This window comes from Palaemon carinicauda, chromosome 13 (assembly GCF_036898095.1).
Source record: "Palaemon carinicauda isolate YSFRI2023 chromosome 13, ASM3689809v2, whole genome shotgun sequence".
NCBI classification, from domain to species: Eukaryota; Metazoa; Arthropoda; class Malacostraca; order Decapoda; family Palaemonidae; genus Palaemon; species Palaemon carinicauda.
In genome coordinates, this window is record NC_090737.1 from 4,615,327 (window position 1) to 4,635,326 (window position 20,000).

The following is a 20,000-nucleotide window of genomic DNA, read 5'->3' on the forward strand; positions in this document are numbered from 1 at the left end:
TATACCTAGTCCTTCAAGTAAGAGTTATTTTTCCCCAACAGGCAATCCTTTTTTACATTCTCCCCACCTCTCAACTGCTAATCTCACTTCAGCGCCAAGTCTTTCACTGGATTCCCAATCTTTCACCCAACTGCTGCCCCATCATTGAGCTGTCAATCGCTCGTTTATCTCTGATCCCTTCATTGGTCTGCTGATCTTTCATCTCCCATCCTTCAGTTAGAGTTGTCAGCGAAGCGAACGATGGAAACTGTCGTAGGAGCTGTTGGACCCGTGTGTACGATCTGTCGGACCCTTGTGTACGATCAGTCGGACCCTTGTGTACGATCTGTCGGACCCTTTGTGTATGATCTGTCGGACCCTTGTGTACGATCTGTCGGACCCTTGTGTACGAGCTGTCGGACCCTTGTGTACGATCTGTCGGACCCTTGTGTACGATCTGTCGGACCTCTTGTGACGTCACCCAGCGTGTCCCTCTGGTCTATTTGAGAGCGAATCAAGTGAACGGTGCCGCACACGGCTATTACCATCTCAAATGACGGTCGTATCTCAGCGATAATGACGATAATGCACCCCGATAGAGACGTAGACGATAACGAAAAGTATTATGAGGATTATCCGACGGTCTGTTGTTACGGACCGTCGGCGAAGACAATCATACTCTTTCCGAAATTGCAATCGGAGACTGACGGCCGTCGGTTCGCTTGATGGATCTCACACATAAAAAAAAAAAGGAGACGAAAGAAGATAATGTTCAAGATGTTTTTGGAACTTTAAAAGCACCGGCTTTAAAAGAGGAGACATGAGTAGGGTTTTTTTTTCCTCTTTTTTTTTTTTTTTTTTTTTTTTTTTTTTTTTTTTTTTGAGCCATCTGGCCATCCGATCTGATAATTTAGATTATTTCCAGATTAAGTTCGTTGAAGTTTTGTCGCATATAAGTGCTTGGAAGCTGGAAATTCATCTTAAATAGTATAAAGAGAGAGAGAGAGAGAGAGAGAGAGAGAGAGAGAGAGAGAGAGAGAGAGAGAGAGAGAGAGAGAGAGAGAGTTTCCAATGGAAGTAATCTGTAGTTGGTGAAATTATTTACATGGGGCGAAAAACATCAAACCATTAAAAGAAATGAACTATGAGAGAGAGAGAGAGAGAGAGAGAGAGAGAGAGAGAGAGAGAGAGAGAGAGAGAGAGAGAGATCTTTTCTTCTCTTTTTCTTTCTATCTTCGTCGAGTAAGGAGCGGGAAGAAAATCGGGATTAAGGGGTTAACACAGATCATCATCAACATCAGCAAGCGGAAGGATGCATTTTACCGGTGATGACGCCACAATTTTGTGCTCAGAAGAGAGAGAGAGAGAGAGAGAGAGAGAGAGAGAGAGAGAGAGAGAGAGAGAGAGAGAGAGAGAGAGCCCTTGGTCGATGGTGGTCCCTTGGATTTCTTGGAACACTCAGACGAGCCTTGAGGAGTCTCCTAAGAGCTTCGCTGAACATATGTTCTTAGTCATCGCGAGAGACACTTGGCACGAACACACACGGAGAGAGAGAGAGAGAGAGAGAGAGAGAGAGAGAGAGAGAGAGAGAGAGAGAGAGAGAGAGAGAGATTATTATCATTAGATTAACCGGTAATGTGCTCCACTGGATCTTGCACACATAAACAGTTCGCAACAGATTTAAAAAAAAAAGACCTAAGTAAGGGACGGGTACTGTTAGGGACGAGGACTTGAGGACAGAAACTGTTAGGAATAGGGACTATTAGGGATAGGGACATTTGATAATAGGGACTGTTAGGGATAGGGACTGTTAAGAATGAGGACTCCTAAGCACAGAGACTGTTATGAATGATGATTGTTAGGATAGGAACAGTTAGGGACGAGGACTGTCAGGGGTGAGGACTGTTAGGGACGAGGACTGTCAGGGGCGAGGACTGTTAGGGACGAGGACTGTTAGGGACGAGGACTGTCAGGGACGAGGACTGTTAGGGGCGAGGACTGTTAGGGACGAGGACTATCAGGGACGAAGACTGTTAGGGACGAGGACTGTCAGGGACGAGGACTGTTAGGGACGAGGACTGTCAGGGACGAGGACTGTTAGGGACGAGGACTGTTAGGGGCGAGGACTGTTAGGGACGAGGACTATCAGGGACGAAACTGTTAGGATCAGGGACTTTTAGAGTTAGGGACTGTTAGGGAAAGAAACTTTTAAGAGTTGTGGACTGTTAGGGACAGGGACTTTTAGGGACAGGGAATGTTAGGGAAAGAAACTTTTAGAGTTGTGGACTGTTAGGGAGAGGGACTGTTAAGGAAAGAAACTTTTAAGAGTTGTGGACAGTTAGGGACAGGGACTTTTAGGGACGTGAACTGTTAGGGACAGAGATTTTTAGAGTTGTGGACTTTTAAGGACAGGGACTGTTAGGCACGTCGACTATTAGTGATATGAACTGGTGGTGGGAGGACTGGTCCCTATGAATAACAGGAAACTTGAGAATGAATGAATTACTTTGCCCTTTTTATATACCTTTTAAAGAATATTTCAAAATTCCAAAATTGGTTGAAAATATAATATTATTAGTATCATTATCTGATTATTTGAAAAATAGTAATACTTATTTTTGTGATTTGAAAAAGATTCGCGTGAGGTTTTGTCAGTAATTGATATTTGAGGATTGGTATGTGAAGGTATAAGATAATGCAAGGATTTTTATCTATCTATCTTTCCTCCTGTATATCTATCTCTGTATCTATCTGTGTATGAATATATACATATATTTTTTACATATATATATATATATATATATATATATATATATATATATATATTACATATGTATATATATATACATGAATATATATATATATATATATATATATATATATATATATATATATATATAATATATATATATATATATATATATATATATATAGTATATATATATATATATATATATATATATATATATATATATTATATATATATATATATATATATGTATAAAGAGAGAGAGAGAGAGAGAGAGAGAGAGAGAGAGAGAGAGAGAGAGAGAGAGAGAGAGAGAGACGTATGTATATATATATATATATATATATATATATATATATATATATATATATATATATATATATATATATACATGTACGTATATATATTACATAAATATATATATATATATATATATATATATATATATATATATATATATATATATATATATATACGTATCTCTCTCTCTCTCTCTCTCTCTCTCTCTCTCTCTCTCTCTCTCTCTCTCTCTCTCTATATATATATATATATATATATATATATATATATATATATATATATATAGATAGATAGATAGATAGATAGATATTTATATGTATATTTATGAAAGAAAGAAAGAAAGAGAGAGAGAGAGAGAGAGAGAGAGAGAGAGAGAGAGAGAGAGAGAGAGAGAGAGAGAGAGAGATGTGTGTGTATGTACTAAGAAGAAAGAATATTATTTTTGTTTTATACCGACTATAAACACATGTATCTATGTATCCAATTATGAATAATAATAAAAAAACATACACAAATAATTATTTTCTATCTATCAATATACTAATGGGGAAATAATATGAAACAAAATCATACATTGTCCTTGCAACGCCTAGTGCACGGTTCCTTCTTTACTCCCCTCAAACACCTGACTGAAATTCAATATAGCTAAAACGAGGAGTTGCTCAGAGCTGCCTTTCCAAACCCTTCGAATGCTTTTCGCAATATATGACGTCGGAACCGCAAAACTCTACGTATATAACACGTATATTTTCACGTGTGCCCTCCCTATTATTATTATTATTGTTGTTGTTGTTGTTGTTGTTGTTGTTGTTGTTGTTATTATTATTATTATTATTATTATTATTATTATTACCTCCACCAACGACATTGGAATGAGGTTTTGTTTTACCCCCTGGTTTGTGTGTGTTTGTTTGTGAACAGCTTCCTGGCCACAATTTCAATCGTACAGTGATGAAACTTGAAGGGATTAACTATAATGTAAAAAGCTGGAAATTATTAAATTTTGGAAGGTCAGGGTTAAAGGTCAAGGTCACGTTCAAGCAAAATGTCCAATTTTCGTAATCAGCCATAAGTTTGGACATCGTTGTCAAAAAGACTTCAAATTTGGTTCATATTTGAGTGTATAAAAATCCACGCCAATTGATACATGTTAAACTCAAAGGTCAAGGTCAAGGTCAAGCAAAAGGTTGAGAAATAAACTGCCACGGCGGAGGTCTGCACGCTACCGAGTGCTCCTCTAGTTATTATTATTATTATTATTATTATTATTATTATTATTATTATTCCCTGTCTGAATGAGTGATACCTTAACGTGGTGAAAGGTATTGTGTATAGTTATGATAAGCAAAACTGTACAAGCTAGGGCCACCCATACTAGGTTGGTTTGCTGTAAGTCAACAGACTAACGTCTCCCACCATAATAATAATAATAATAATAATAATAATAATAATAATAATAATGATGATGATGATAGTAATAATAATTGTAATAATAATAATGATAATGAAAATAATAATAATAATAATAATAATAATAATAATAATAATAATAATATGTAATAAAACAAAAGCCTGTCATAATTTCCTTTAGCATCACATGAAGTACTGTACAGTACTTGGGTTATACATTTTCACGTAATTCTGATTTGCTAAATACAGTAGAATCTATTTGCATAAATGATAAGTTATCAGAGGCAGCCTAATGAATAATATACAGTTGTTCCGCAGAAAAAAAAGACATGCTGCTGGGGGAAGAAAAATTCTCTGAGTAAATCATTAAGGTTAACTACTGAAGAAGTAAAGTGTAATTTAAACACGCCAATCAACTGATCTTCTTCCCAAGAGAAAGTTAACCGAAGAAGTAAGCTATAATCTAATGTAATATATACACGCCAATCAACTGATCTCTTCCACAAAAAAAGTCGAGAAAGCTAACTGAAGAAGTAAAGTGTAATATAAACACACACAATCAGCTGATCCTCTTCCCAAGAGAAAGTTAACCGAAGAAGTAAGCTATAATCTAATGTAATCTATACACGCCAATCAACTGATCTTCTTCCCAAGAGAAAGTTAACCGAAAAAGTAAGCTATAATCTAATGTAATATATACACGCCAATCAACTGATCTCTTCCACAAAAAAGTCGAGAAAGCTAACTGAAGAAGTAAAGTGTAATATAAACACACACAATCAGCTGATCCTCTTCCCAAGAGAAAGTTAACCGAAGAAGTAAGCTATAATCTAATGTAATCTATACACGCCAATCAACTGATCTTCTTCCCAAGAGAAAGTTAACCGAAAAAGTAAGCTATAATCTAATGTAATATATACATGCCAATCAACTGATCTCTTCCACAAAAAAGTCGAGAAAGCTAACTGAAGAAGTAAAGTGTAATATAAACACACACAATCAGCTGATCCTCTTCCCAAGAGAAAGTTAACCGAAGAAGTAAGCTATAATCTAATGTAATCTATACACGCCAATCAACTGATCTTCTTCCCAAGAGAAAGTTAACCGAAAAAGTAAGCTATAATCTAATGTAATATATACACGCCAATCAACTGATCTCTTCCACAAAAAAGTCGAGAAAGCTAACTGAAGAAGTAAAGTGTAATATAAACACACACAATCAGCTGATCCTCTTCCCAAGAGAAAGTTAACCGAAGAAGTAAGCTATAATCTAATGTAATCTATACACGCCAATCAACTGATCTTCTTCCCAAGAGAAAGTTAACCGAAAAAGTAAGCTATAATCTAATGTAATATATACATGCCAATCAACTGATCTCTTCCACAAAAAAGTCGAGAAAGCTAACTGAAGAAGTAAAGTGTAATATAAACACACACAATCAGCTGATCCTCTTCCCAAGAGAAAGTTAACCGAAGAAGTAAGCTATAATCTAATGTAATCTATACACGCCAATCAACTGATCTTCTTCCCAAGAGAAAGTTAACCGAAAAAGTAAGCTATAATCTAATGTAATATATACACGCCAATCAACTGATCTCTTCCACAAAAAAGTCGAGAAAGCTAACTGAAGAAGTAAAGTGTAATATAAACACACACAATCAGCTGATCCTCTTCCCAAGAGAAAGTTAACCGAAGAAGTAAGCTATAATCTAATGTAATCTATACACGCCAATCAACTGATCTCTTCCACAAAAAAGTCGAGAAAGCTAACTGAAGAAGTAAAGTGTAATATAAACACACACAATCAGCTGATCCTCTTCCCAAGAGAAAGTTAACCGAAGAAGTAAGCTATAATCTAATGTAATCTATACACGCCAATCAACTGGTCTTCTTCTCAAGAGAAAGTTAACCGAAGAAGTAAGCTATAATCTAATGTAATATATACACGCCAATCAACTGATCTCTTCCACAAAAAAGTCGAGAAAGCTAACTGAAGAAGTAAAGTGTAATATAAACACACACAATCAGCTGATCCTCTTCCCAAGAGAAAGTTAACCGAAGAAGTAAGCTATAATCTAATGTAATCTATACATGCCAATCAACTGATCTTCTTCCCAAGAGAAAGTTAACCGAAAAAGTAAGCTATAATCTAATGTAATATATACACGCCAATCAACTGGTCATCTTCCCGAGAGAAAGTTAACCGAAGAAGTAAGCTATAATCTAATGTAATCTATACACGCCAATCAACTGATCTTCTTCCCAAGAGAAAGTTAACCGAAAAAGAAAGCTATAATCTAATGTAATATATACACGCCAATCAACTGATCTCTTCCACAAAAAAGTCGAGAAAGCTAACTGAAGAAGTAAAGTGTAATATAAACACACACAATCAGCTGATCCTCTTCCCAAGAGAAAGTTAACCGAAGAAGTAAGCTATAATCTAATGTAATATATACACGCCAATCAACTGATCTTCTTCCCAAGAGAAAGTTAACCGAAAAAGTAAGCTATAATCTAATGTAATATATACACGCCAATCAACTGGTCTTCTTCCCGAGAGAAAGTTAACCGAAGAAGTAAGCTATAATCTAATGTAATCTATACACGCCAATCAACTGATCTTCTTCCCAAGAGAAAGTTAACCGAAAAAGTAAGCTATAATCTAATGTAATATATACACGCCAATCAACTGATCTCTTCCACAAAAAAGTCGAGAAAGCTAACTGAAGAAGTAAAGTGTAATATAAACACACACAATCAGCTGATCCTCTTCCCAAGAGAAAGTTAACCGAAGAAGTAAGCTATAATCTAATGTAATCTATACACGCCAATCAACTGGCCTTCTTCCCAAGAGAAAGTTAACCGAAGAAGTAAGCTATAATCTAATGTAATCTATACACGCCAATCAACTGGCCTTCTTCCCAAGAGAAAGTTAACCGAAGAAGTAAGCTATAATCTAATGTAATCTATACACGCCAATCAACTGATCTTCCCAAGAGAAAGTTAACCGAAGAAGTAAGCTATAATCTAATGTAATATATACACGCCAATCAACTGATCTCTTCCACAAAAAAGTCGAGAAAGCTAACTGAAGAAGTAAAGTGTAATATAATCACACACAATCAGCTGATCCTCTTCCCAAGAGAAAGTTAACTGAAGAAGTAAGCTATAATCTAATGTAATCTATACACGCCAATCAACTGGTCTTCTTCCCAAGAGAAAGTTAACCGAAGAAGTAAGCTATAATCTAATGTAATCTATACACGCCAATCAACTGGTCTTCTTCCAAAGAGAAAGTTAACCGAAGAAGTAAGCTATAATCTAATGTAATCTATACACGCCAATCAGTTGATCTTCTTCCCCAAAAAAGTCGAGAAAGCTAACCGAAGAAGTAAAGTGTAATCTGAACATACACAATCAACTGATCCTCTTCCCCCAAAAGAGAGTCGAGAAAGCTAACCGTATTGCTCCTATTTTCCTTGCAGATGAGATCTCCAGCCTACATTCCATGCGCCTGGGGCTGAGTCCAGCTCCCAGCATGACCTTGTCGACGGCATCTGGCCTCTCGTCGATGCAAAGCCTAAATTCCGTTTCGTCTGGTTCCTCCGACCCCAACATCTCTCCTTCGTCAGTTGTTACCTACGTTCGTCATCATCACGATGTTCCGTTGAACAGGTAAGAGGAAGATGTAGAAATACATAAGGGAAAAGGGAAGACGATAAGAAACAAACGGTGATATACATGGAGAGAGAGAGAGAGAGAGAGAGAGAGAGAGAGAGAGAGAGAGAGAGAGAGAGAGAGAGAGAGACTATTACCTACACTAGAATGTAATCTTATTCTAGAATAATTACTTAACCGTTAAGTAAAAAGCAAAAGAGAGAGAGAGAGAGAGAGAGAGAGAGAGAGAGAGAGAGGCTATTATCTATGTATGATATATTATTTTCTTTACTGAAACTATGCATTTTGATCTTAAAATAATTACATTACCGTTAAATGAAAAGCAAGAGAGAGAGAGAGAGAGAGAGAGAGAGAGAGAGAGAGAGAGAGAGAGAGAGAGAGAGAACTATTATCTATACTAAAATTGTGTATTTTGATCCTATGAATAATCATATAATGGCCAAGTAAAAGCAAGGGGACAGAGAGAGAGAGAGAGAGATAGAGAGAGATGAAAGTCACTGAACACTTGAGAGTGTAAAAAAAACAAACCGCGAAACAGCGTACGTTGATGGATCTTAAAATAGATTATTGCCATGAAATTCCTAGCAAGGCATGACACCGAGGCTATGGTCTTACCTGACCTTTAGAGCCCTTACCTTATTTGAGCCTTACTGCTAAAGAGTTTCGGTTTATATATATATATATATATATATATATATATATATATATATATATATATATATATATATATATATATATATATATATATATATATACATGAATAAATATTATATGTAATATATGTTATATATGATTGTGTGCATATCTATATATATATATATATATATATATATATATATATATATATATATATATATATATATATATATATATATATATATATATATATATATATATATATATATATATATGATGTTAATATTATAAATATATTGTCTGTATGACCCTTAAAGTCTTCGATATTTTTTTTATTTTGTAGGTTTTGTGAAATTTTGTGATTTGGTCTAGGTTCATGGAATTTTTTAAAATATAGGTTCATTCAAAATTTTAGATTTTGTCTCCAGGAGCTTGAAGTCCTAATTTTTGTCAGAAGGTGCTTTAATAAATTTCAGTTCTTGACTATTCCTTGGGATCTTCAAAATTTTCTCTCCAAGTCTTTTAGGGATCTTATGGTAATTTTCTTTAGAATCATTACTCTCTTTCGGTCTTTGTCTTAAGGCTTCTCAAAGCCTTTCAGATTTTGCATACAGGTTTCTTGAAGCTTCAAGTATTCCATTAAATATTCCAGATTTTGTCTTTAGATTTCTTAAAGCCTTTAGGATCTCATCTGTAGTCTTTTGAATTTCCCCCCGTAAATTTGTCGGTATTCTTATATGTGAATAGATAGATTGATAGATATTTATAGAAATTCAAGTGTTCATTGATTTATGGAATAACGCACTCTTAATTTATTACATTATTCTTGTATCTACAGGCGGAAGTACTCACATAAATATCACAAATTTTAAGTAATTTGTATTTTTCCTAACAGTACTTACCTCGAGGCGGAAGTACTCACATAAATTGTATGTTTCAAAATGTATTATCTGGCTTCTCGTATATGCACAGATAGATAGATAGATAGATAGAGAGATAGTTACTACATTATTCTTGCATCTACAGGAGATCCTCTCTAAGGGCGTCCTTACCAAGTTCACCAACGACGCCTGCTTCAGGAACTGGGTCTCTCACATTTCTACGCTCACCGCCCGGGCCTCAGGTAAAGTACATGCGTGTATTGGAATGGTAATTGAGTGGCCTGTATGAAATTATAGTTATCAAAACCATGTAAAGAAAGTGAATCTGAGCTGACTGCAGTGATGGATGTAACCATCTACCACAGAATGCTAATTAATAATTAGATTTTCCCCATTAACAATTCTTGCCTTGGCCAGGTCTTTAAGTCTACACTGTTAAAAGTAAACCGTAATTTTAATCGGAAATTCTCCGTTAAAAATATTGTTCTCAGCCATATCTCAGTAAAATACAGGTGACCGTAATTTTACCCTGCTTTTTTATTATCTTTTACGGGTTGGTGACCGTAATATCACTCCTTTGCGTCATTATATAGGTTTTTAAAACGGTAAATGCCTGGCAACATTTATTCCAGTATTTTTACCGTTTTTTATGGTCAATTTTAAGTGTAGCTTGACTCATTAGGCTGGTAAATCTCCTTCATTTCCTGCATAATTATTTTTGTATAATGAAAAGTGGCGAACTGACATCATTCGCCATATGTATTGACGTATTTCTTCTTACCACAGTAGATAAAGTATTAATTTGAGAGAACATAACATAATCACGCACCTGTACATACTTACTAGCATAATTTTATTCGTATAGATATACATTTATGCGTGCTTGTATTTTTCCTCGTTGTTTAATCACAGATAAACTCATATTTTGCTATATACTTTCAAATAACCATGAACATGAGTAACAAGGTTTGGTTGAAAAACTCTACGGGGAAGTCACTCCAAAACTTCAAGGTGTTGAAAGATAGTGTACTGTATCATTAATCCAAAATGATAACAAAGATAATAAATTCGATGAATCTGATAAAGTCCTGATAATATAGATATGAGTTTTATCAATCTTCACTTTGGTATTGTTGAAGAAAAGTTAATTCAAAGGTATTGTTGTGCATTTTCTTAGTTTCCTGCTTATGATATACTGATGTTTTGAAGGAATAAACATATACTTTATGAAATATAGCCATAGATTATCGTACTATTTCTTTAGCATGTGCTCATATTATCCACCAATATTTATGTTAAACGAAAATGAAAGGATAACAATTTATTAAATAATTTATCATTTATCTTGAAATTCATAGTTTTTACAGATTTACTTACTGGTGAAGATTAGGCTAATTATCTTTATTACTTTCCAATTAAAGCAAAGATTTTTAGAATTACTGGAAACGTCCCTGCTTGAGTCCCGCTCAAGCTCGATAGTTTCTTGTAGTGTCTGCGACCTCTCCATCCTTGTGAGATAAGGATGTGAGTTTGGGGGAGCCTATAGGTCTATCTACTGAGTCATCAGCAGTCATTACCTGGCCCTCCCTGGTCTTAGCTTGGATGGAGAGAGGGGCCTGGTTTAAAAGCTTTAAAAGGTCACTCATGAGTGGCAGAGGCAAGGGACAGTGTCACTGATGTCACTGACCTATCGAGCAGGACAATGCCCCCTAGAGACTGACCATACATACATATGATCAGTGCCCAGACCTCCTCTCCATTCAAGCTAGGACCAAGGAGGACCAGGCAATGGCTGCTGATGACTCAGCAGATAGACCTACAGGCTCGTCCAAAACCCCTATCCTTAGCTCACAAGGATGGTGAGGTTGCAGCGACCAAAGGTACTAACGAGTATAATCGGGGCTCGAACCCCAGTCTGGCGATCACCAGTCAGGGACGTTACCACATCGGCCACTACAACCCTGATCATACTATATATATTTGTTCCAACACGAATACTTACCGAGAACTATTTTTCTTGGAGTCACTTGGTGATCTCTCTTTCTCGACCAAGGTTTTTGGCGCCGTTATCCCCCCACTCCGTTCTCTATATAGGCCTACCCCCGCCGCCAAAGAATGCGCCCCGAGGGCAGGATTAGGGCAGGTCACTGCTTCTCTGGGCCATTCTCCTCATTAAGTTCTTGGTCGTGAGGTGTTCACACCTCACTCTCAAGTTTCTCTCGATCCTTTGTGCGCGTTTAGTTCCACGTGTTCCCACCGTGGGGACTTGTGTTTTTTCGCAGTGTGCTTTCCTAAGTGTTCCTGTGCGTTCACTTTTCAACCGTGTGCTTACCCGGTGTTTAATTCATTTCCTTAAGTGCTTGTGTCGTGCGTTGTGTGCGTTATGGAACAGTATTCCTTGATTTCCTTCAAGTAATTAATAGCTGAAAGGAACAATTTTACAATAAATCATTCTTCCTCCCCTTATCCTCGGTGTTAGCCGTGTAGGGGCAGCTCATGTTCCCCTTCAACCACGTGTCAGGACTACTGGTCCTGGAACGTAGTGCAGTGAGTGCACTTCGGCACCAAGAGGAAGAATACATCCAAGAGGCTCATAGGAAGACGAGCCTCTCCTCGCCACTTAATTCCCGATGCCTCGTCGAATAGAGATTCTTATACAGCCATCTTCCCCTACCCATAGTAGGGGACGAGGTAAGTCAGTTGCGGGGAAGTGCCCATTGCTCTTCCCCAAGAGTTTGAGTGGGTGCGGTATAGCACCAAGAAGAAGTAGGCGACGAAGGGTTCGCCTAAGAAGACTAGCGCCGGGTGTCTCGCCTGACAGAGCTTCCCTACCACCCTCTCCTACCCAGAGTAGGAGACGAGGTTGGTTTATTGTGAAGAAGATAACTCTTAAGAAGTAGTTTGAGGTAAGTACTACTTTCGAGATGTGTGGGGAGACGGAGTCCTGGTGCAAGCAGGCCACGTCTCCTCTGATGACCCCATGTGGGGGAAAAATGTCCCTAATTCTTCTCCAGTCTCTTAGCGTATTTTTCAGTCTCTTCTGCAGCCGAGGGCCTCGCTGAGAAGGAGCCTCCCAGGTCTGTATTGCAGCGTTCCCCGGACCGGCAACCCAGGGTTTTTTCTCACCACGAAGGCCATCCTCCAGACGCAGATATAACCCTCGAAGGGAGAAATGCGAGAAGGCCTCTTCAGGCAGGCGTAAGACCGCGAAGCTTCCGGTTCACCCCGCCAACGGGTGTAACCGGGCTTCTTTACGGGCAGCCTGGCCGAACCAGCACAGCTGGTTCGGCCCTCGGACTTAAAAGGAACGGTTCCCTCCGTCGGGTCAGCCCACGGGGATCCGCGTCCGCGTCCCCCGGAGAGAATACACGAACAGTAGTCCTCGACGGTACGGCGATGCCGGTTCTGACCCCGAACCTGATGCGGAGCTCCCCGCCGGGGAAGACCGGTACCACCGCAAGGGAGTGCCTGGTGTTCCAGAACCGAAGCGCCCGGGGAGTGCCCGGTGACCCGGCTCCTCGAGATCAAGCGGTAGGAAGGACTCTACAGGTAAGCGTAGGTCCCCGAAGCCTCCGGTTACCCCGCCCAGTGGGGGAAACGCGCTTCTTGTCGGGCGGCCTGGCCGAACCAGCCCGGCTGGTGCGGCCTTCGGGTCAGAAGGAACGGTTCCCGCTGTCGGGTCAGCCCACGGGAACCGCATCCTCGGCACCCAGAGCCCTTGGGCCGACGAGAGTCCCCGCTGAACCAGCGTTGCCTGCGTTAACCCAGGCCCCTGGTGCGGACGTCCCCGCAGATGAAATCCAGTACCTCGGCAGGACGGCGCCCCTGGCCCCAAAGAGCTAGACGTCCAGTCAGCGTGCCCGGTAACCCAGCTCCCCGGCCCCAAGCCGAGTCCTCGGCTGACGGAGAGGAGCGCTCCCTGACGGAGCACTCCGTCTATAGGAGAGTGGTTAGCCTTTGCAGAAGACACCACAAGTACCGGAACCTGCAACTACGGCTGAAGTTTCCTGGAAGTCAAGCCTTTTTGAGGATCATGCAGACTCCTCCCAACCTAAGACGTCCCTAGCACTTCCTCTAACCCGGGATCTAGTCCTAGAGCAGGAGTATGTCGGCAAGGTAGTGGCCAGCAATGCCGGGGTCCCCCAACCTTTAAGGTGGGGTCAGCAGGACATCCTTAGTCAAGGCGTTTCAGACAGTAGAGCCTCTTCGGCCCCAGTCTGGTTCTCGCCAGCAGAAGCCTCCATGATGGAGAAAATGTCGAGGGACTTAGTAACGTCTCCTCTTGGCTGGACTGGTGGGTTTACACTTTGGGAGGTGTACAAGCCTCCTTTGACCCCGAGGACCCTGTCCAGCAAGGCCTTCAACCCTTAGGTTATTGACATATCAGTCTCTCGCACTAACAGCTAACTGGGTGTTCTGGAAGCGAGACACTGTTCTGGCGAAGGTGTCTTGGAAGGTACCAGACAGGGAGACGCGAGCCATTCGCAGCTTTCCCCTGTGGGGAGAGTCTCTGTTTCCTCGGAAGGAACTAGAAGCCATAATGGAGAAGGTCTTGAAAAAGAAGGAGGCTAACGCCCCCAGACCTACGACTCCTAGGAGACCGTCCTATAAGAGGTCCGTCTCGGATAGTGCCGCGACACCCCAAGCCTCTACCAGCACTACGAGGAGAGAAGCCCCCCTCTTCCTCCTGGTCCGCAACGCCTCAGCCCCCCCCCCCCCCCCCCCCCGCAGGGGAGCTCCAGCGCCCTCTAGCTCCTTCAGGTTTGGTTACTCCGCCTCTAGGGGAGACAGATCAGGCCGCCCCTCTAGAAGAAGATAAGAGTGGGAGGCCCCCTATCCCCGCCCAACCCTCGGGTTGGAGGATGACTCAGACGTCATTGGCAAGCATGGAGGGCTCAAGGAGCAGAACCTTGGACAGTGTCCGTACTAAAGAAGGGCTACAGACTTCCGTTCCGCCTACGCTTTTTCCGGCCAACCGGATAGAATGGCTAGATCCCAAAGACCCGTTAAAGAGGGCCGCCCTTCAAGAGGAGGTGTCGTCCATGCTAGAGAAGGGTACCATGGAAGAAGTTTTCTCCCAGGGCCAGGTTCCTACAGTCGCCTATTCCTGGTGGAAAAAGCGACCGGGGGGTGGAGATCGGTTATAGATCTGTCAGCTCTCAACAGGTTCGTCAAGAAGACGGACTTCAAAATGGACACTCAGAATTCAGTCCTGCTGTCCTTGAGGGAGAAAGATTGTAGGATGACCATCAACCCCAAGGACGCGTACTTCCAGATTCCAGTCCACACCTCGGGTCGGAAGCTCCTCCGGGTGAATTAGGGTTCCCAGATCCTGCAATTCAGGACCCTTTTTCTTTGGTCTGGCAACAGCGCCCCAAGTGTTCACGAGAGTCTCACGGCTGTCGCAGGGGGGCTCACGAACGAGGCATCCGCCTTATCAGATACCTGGACGCCTGGTGGCTTCTTTCCGTCTCAATGGTCCTCTTGGAGGGACAAGGGAGAAGTCTCCTCCAGTTTTGCAAGGATCTGGGGAACTTAATCAACCCGAAGTAGTCAAATCTATCCCCATCCACCGGAATGAACTACTTGGGAATAACATTAGACATCTTTCGGGAAAATTTTCTCTTCGGAGGATAAGATAAGAAACCTCAGGCTCATTAGTCAGCCGTTCCTGTCAGAACACCCCAGGAGGGCGGAAGATGGGCAGAGGCTGATAGGTCACCTGGTCTCATTGGAGAACCTAGTTCCCCAAGGGAGGGTAAGGCTCAGATCCATCCAATGGAATCTCAGGAACCTCTGGTGACAGACGGATTCGCAGCAGGTGCTAATCCCAGTCATTCCAGACACGAGACCCTCCCTAGAATGGTGGTATTGCCAGTCGAACTCACTCAAGGGGACTACCTTCGGGACCGGCCCTCCCGAGTTACTACTGTTCACAGACGCCTCCAACCAGGGATGGGGAGCCCTTCCCCTCAACGAAACGGCACGAGAGACCTGGTTGGAAGGGGAAAGGCAACCCCACACAATGTCCTGGAGTTGGAAGCAGTCCAGAAGGCGTGCCTACACTTCGCAAGTCTGCTAAAGGGAAACACCGTGGCATGGATGAGCGACAACACCACGGTAGTGACATACATAAAGAAGCAGGGTACTTGTAATCGAAGGAGTTGTGCGATCTCACCATAGAGAGTCTAGATTGAGTGGAAGAAAATCAAGGGGTGATGTTAGCAAGGTTCATTCCCGGGAAGGAAAACGTGCTGGCCGACGGCCTCAGCAGAATGGGCCACATAGTAGGGACAGAATGGTCCCTTCTCCCAGGAATAGCCAAGCTCATCATTCAACGCTGGGGTTCCCCGGTGGTTGACCGCTTTGCAACAACCTCAACGCCCAACTCCCAGTCTATTGCTCCCCTGTACCAGACCCGAAAGCATCCTTAGAAGACTCTTTTCAGCACAAGTGGGACAATCTGGATGTGTACGCCTTTCCCCCTTTTCACGTTGATAAGACAAGTGCTCAGCAGAGTAAAGACGGCCCGAAACCTACAGATGACTTTGGTAGCGCCCTGGTGGCCAGAGAGAGAGAGTGGTTCGCGGATCTAAAAGACCTATCGAGTCAACCGCTGTGGCCTCTGTCCGTCAGGTCAGACCTTCTGCTCCAGCCTCACTTTCTCAAGCTCCACGACAGGCCACTCTCCCTACGTCTTCACGACTGAAGACTAAGAGCGGCTCCTGAAGAAAGAAGGATATTCTTCCTCCACGGCTAAGAGAATGTCTCTATTCCTAAGAAAGTCGTCAACCGCGGTCTACCAGACAAAATGGACCTCCGTCGCGAAGTGGTGCTCTGAGAGGCACATTAGACCTCTTAAGGCCTCTGTCCCAGACATGGCAGATTTTCTGGTGTTTCTCAAGGACAAAGCGGAGATGTCAATCCCAGCCATAAAAAGGGGTTCGGGCTGCCTTAGGCCAAGTCTTCCTCCTGAAGGGCATCGACCTGGGGGCCTCGAGACACATAGCGATGCTTGTCAAAAGCTTCGAACAGTCTTGCCCCCCTCAGGCAGGAAAGGTGCCCCAGTGGGACTTAGGCAAGGTCCGGAAGATGATGTATCGTTCCCCCTTTGAACACTTGAAAGATATCGTGAACAAAGATCTCACCCTCAAGGCCGTCTTCTTGCTGGCCTTGGCGTCCGATAAGAGAGTGGGAGAGATCCATGGTTTGTCATTCGACTTCTCTCACTCCTACCAGGTATCAGAAACCTCTTCGTTTCCACAGGTGTTAATAGGAAGCAAGTTTCCAAGAACTCCATTTCCTTCTGGCTGAGACAAGTCATCGCTAGAACCTATGAAGAGGATAAAATGGCAGTGCCAGGCACTCCCCGGACCCATGACATCAGGGGTCTGAGCACCCCCTTGCCCTTTGAGAGAAACATGGCGGTGAGGCAGATCCTACAGACAGGCACTTGGTCGCACCAGTCAACCTTTACTGCCCACTACCTCAGGGGTTATTCAAGGAAATCCTTGGACGGGTTCTCCATTGGGACAGTCATGGCCGCCCTCCGGGCTGTGTAGCGGTAAGGCCAGAGGCTGTACCCAACGATGAACACATTCTTCGCGACTACATCCGGAGGAAATCGTCAGAAGAATTTTTTAAGAGGTAAAATCTTAGATAATAGCGTAAGGTTGCGCAGTTACCCTCACTCCCGTACTCTGATAGGCCCCCGCATTCCATAGCCCTCTAGGCCCTACGTGCCGAGTCAAGTGTCAGAATAGCACTCCCGCCTCCTAAAGTATAAGTCTCCAAGAAAAATAGTTCTCGGTAAGTATTCGTGTTGGAACAAATCAAAAATTTTAAATAATTTTTATTTTTCCTAACATACTTACCGAGAACTATTTTTCGGGTAATGGCCCTCCCTTCCGTCCCCGAGTGCCATCCTTCCATTGCCAAGTTGGGCTATACGACGAACTTAATGAGGAGAATGGCCCAGAGAAGCAGTGACCTGCCCTAATCCTGCCCTCGGGGCGCATTCTTTGGCGGTGGGGGTAGGCCTATATAGAGAACGGAGTGGGGGGATAACGGCGCCAAAAACCTTGGTCGAGAAAGAGAGATCACCAAGTGACTCCAAGAAAAATAGTTCTCGGTAAGTATGTTAGGAAAAATAAAAATTATTTAAAATTTTTGATATATATATATATATATATATATATATATATATATATATATATATATATATATATATATATGGTGATAAGAGGATAGATGTGAGAGAGGCAAGAGAGCGTGCTAGAAATTGAAATGAATGGCGAGCGATTGTGACGCAGTTCCGGTAGGCCCTGCTGCTGCCTCCGATGCCTTAGATGACCGCGGAGGTAGCAGCAGTAGGGGATTCAGCATTATGAAGCTTCATCTGTGGTGGATAATGTGGGAGGGTGGGGTGTGGCACCCTAGCAGTACCAGCTGAACTCGGTTGAGTCCCTTGTTAGGCTGGGAGGAACGTAGAGAGTAGATGTCCCCTTTTTGTTTATGTTTCTTTTGTTGATGTCGGCTGCCCCCCCAAAATTGGGGGAAGTGCCTTGGTATATATATATATATATATATATATATATATATATATATATATATATATATATATATATACAGAATATCCCCAACTTACAAACATTCAGAGATTCGAACGCAAAACCAACTGAAAATAACAAAGATATGATAAAGAAATTCTGTAATAAAACAATAATACATCATTCATTACAGTAAGTAAATCAACAGTTGTAATAACGTGAGATCTATTTCATATGGTACCTGACTATTTGTTGACTTTTTGTAGCTGGAAATCATAGGCATGGCTTTCAGGTTAGGCCTACCCTAGGCCTAATTAAAAAAAATTGACTTACAAACAATTCGACTTAGAAATAGCTTCTTGGAACCAATTAAGTTTGTAAGTTGAGGACCATGTGTATGTGGTCAGCCTCTAGGGCAATGTCACTGTCCCTTGCCTCTGCCATTCATGAGCGACCTTTAAACCCATCATTGTTTATTAATTTAGCAATCTTTATCAGGAGAAAGTTATTAATGAAGTCCCATTCTGTTTCCAGGCAGTTCAGCCCAGAGAACACGTCACGGTGATCAACGTCCCCTCCCCAACCTCCTCCGTCTTCAATTTCGACACCGTGGGCGCGGCCCTGGAGTCCAGCGGCAGCATGGCCAACTCCCAGCTCTACGGAGCCGTGTACCCGACGCCCGATTCCTCGGTGAGCGATTCCATGGATCTCCTGGACGCGGCGGAGGCGTCCTATTCTGTGATCCCAGACCCCAACGCTGTGCAACTCCGAGTTGGAAATTCCTTAGGAGCTGGCGGAGGTGGAGCTACCGGTGGCAGGCCACCGTTGCCTCCAGGTCAGAGAGCCAGTGCTTACGGAGCTGCTGGCGTTGGTATCGGTGCTGGAATGCCAAGTGGTTACAACGTCGGGGCGACTGGAATGGGTGCCAGCGGTGGTAGTATCGGTGCCAGCAGCATAGCAGGCGGCAGCTGGACGAATGTGAGCTCATCGGACAGCTCTTACGAGCCTCTGTTTCTAGCTGGCACCGCGGGACTAGCCGCTCCGTCCACGCCTACGGCAGCTCCAGCGCCGCAGGCCCCGCAAACAGGATTGCTCCGACGGAGATCCGAGCACCGACGATCCGGACGGCGCGAGCATGGTCGGAGGGCGGCGTCTGTTGGGCCTTCAATAGTGCCGAAGCAACAGCCGGTAGGATCACAATTACTTTTTTAATATCAACTCTTTTTTTTATTTTAATCTTTTATATTTTCAATAACTATAGATGCTACTCCTACAGAAATAGACAGATTGATAGATTAAATTGCTTGTATTACTGTAGACGCTACTCCTACAGAAATAGGTAGATTGACAGGTGAAATTGCTTGTATTACTGTAGATGCTACTCCTACAGAAATAGACAGATTGGTAGATTAAATTGCTTGTATTACTGTAGATGCTACCCCTACAGAAATAGACAGACTGATAGATGAAATTGCTTGTATTACTGTAGAGCCTACTCCTATAGAAATAGATTTAAAGATAATAGATAGATTTTCCTATTGAAATTGATAGATTGGTAGGTAAACGTTTTAAACTACTGTAGATGCCACTCCTATAAAAATAGATTTACAGGTAATAAATATGATTTTCCTATAAAAATATATAGATTGATAAGTAAAAGTTTTATTTTACTTTAGATGTTATTCCTGTAGAATTGGATAGATAGATAGATATATAGAAGGTTTTTGTGACTATAATACACTAGACATTGCTCTCTCTCTCTCTCTCTCTCTCTCTCCTCTCTCTCTCTCTCTCTCTCTCTCTCTCTCACTAGT

At 42.1% G+C, this 20,000-nt stretch overlaps 1 protein-coding gene across 1 annotated transcript in view; it reads left to right on the top strand.

Annotated features, from left to right (window-relative positions):
- LOC137652139 (uncharacterized) overlaps positions 1 to 20,000 on the top strand; it is a 70,260-nt gene that overhangs the window by 43,890 nt on the left and 6,370 nt on the right. Inside the window, exons 5-7 of the mRNA XM_068385337.1 lie at positions 7,928 to 8,117; positions 9,783 to 9,879; positions 18,721 to 19,374. Coding sequence (XP_068241438.1) covers positions 7,928 to 8,117; positions 9,783 to 9,879; positions 18,721 to 19,374 — 941 coding nt within the window. The remainder of the gene's footprint in view (positions 1 to 7,927; positions 8,118 to 9,782; positions 9,880 to 18,720; positions 19,375 to 20,000) is intronic.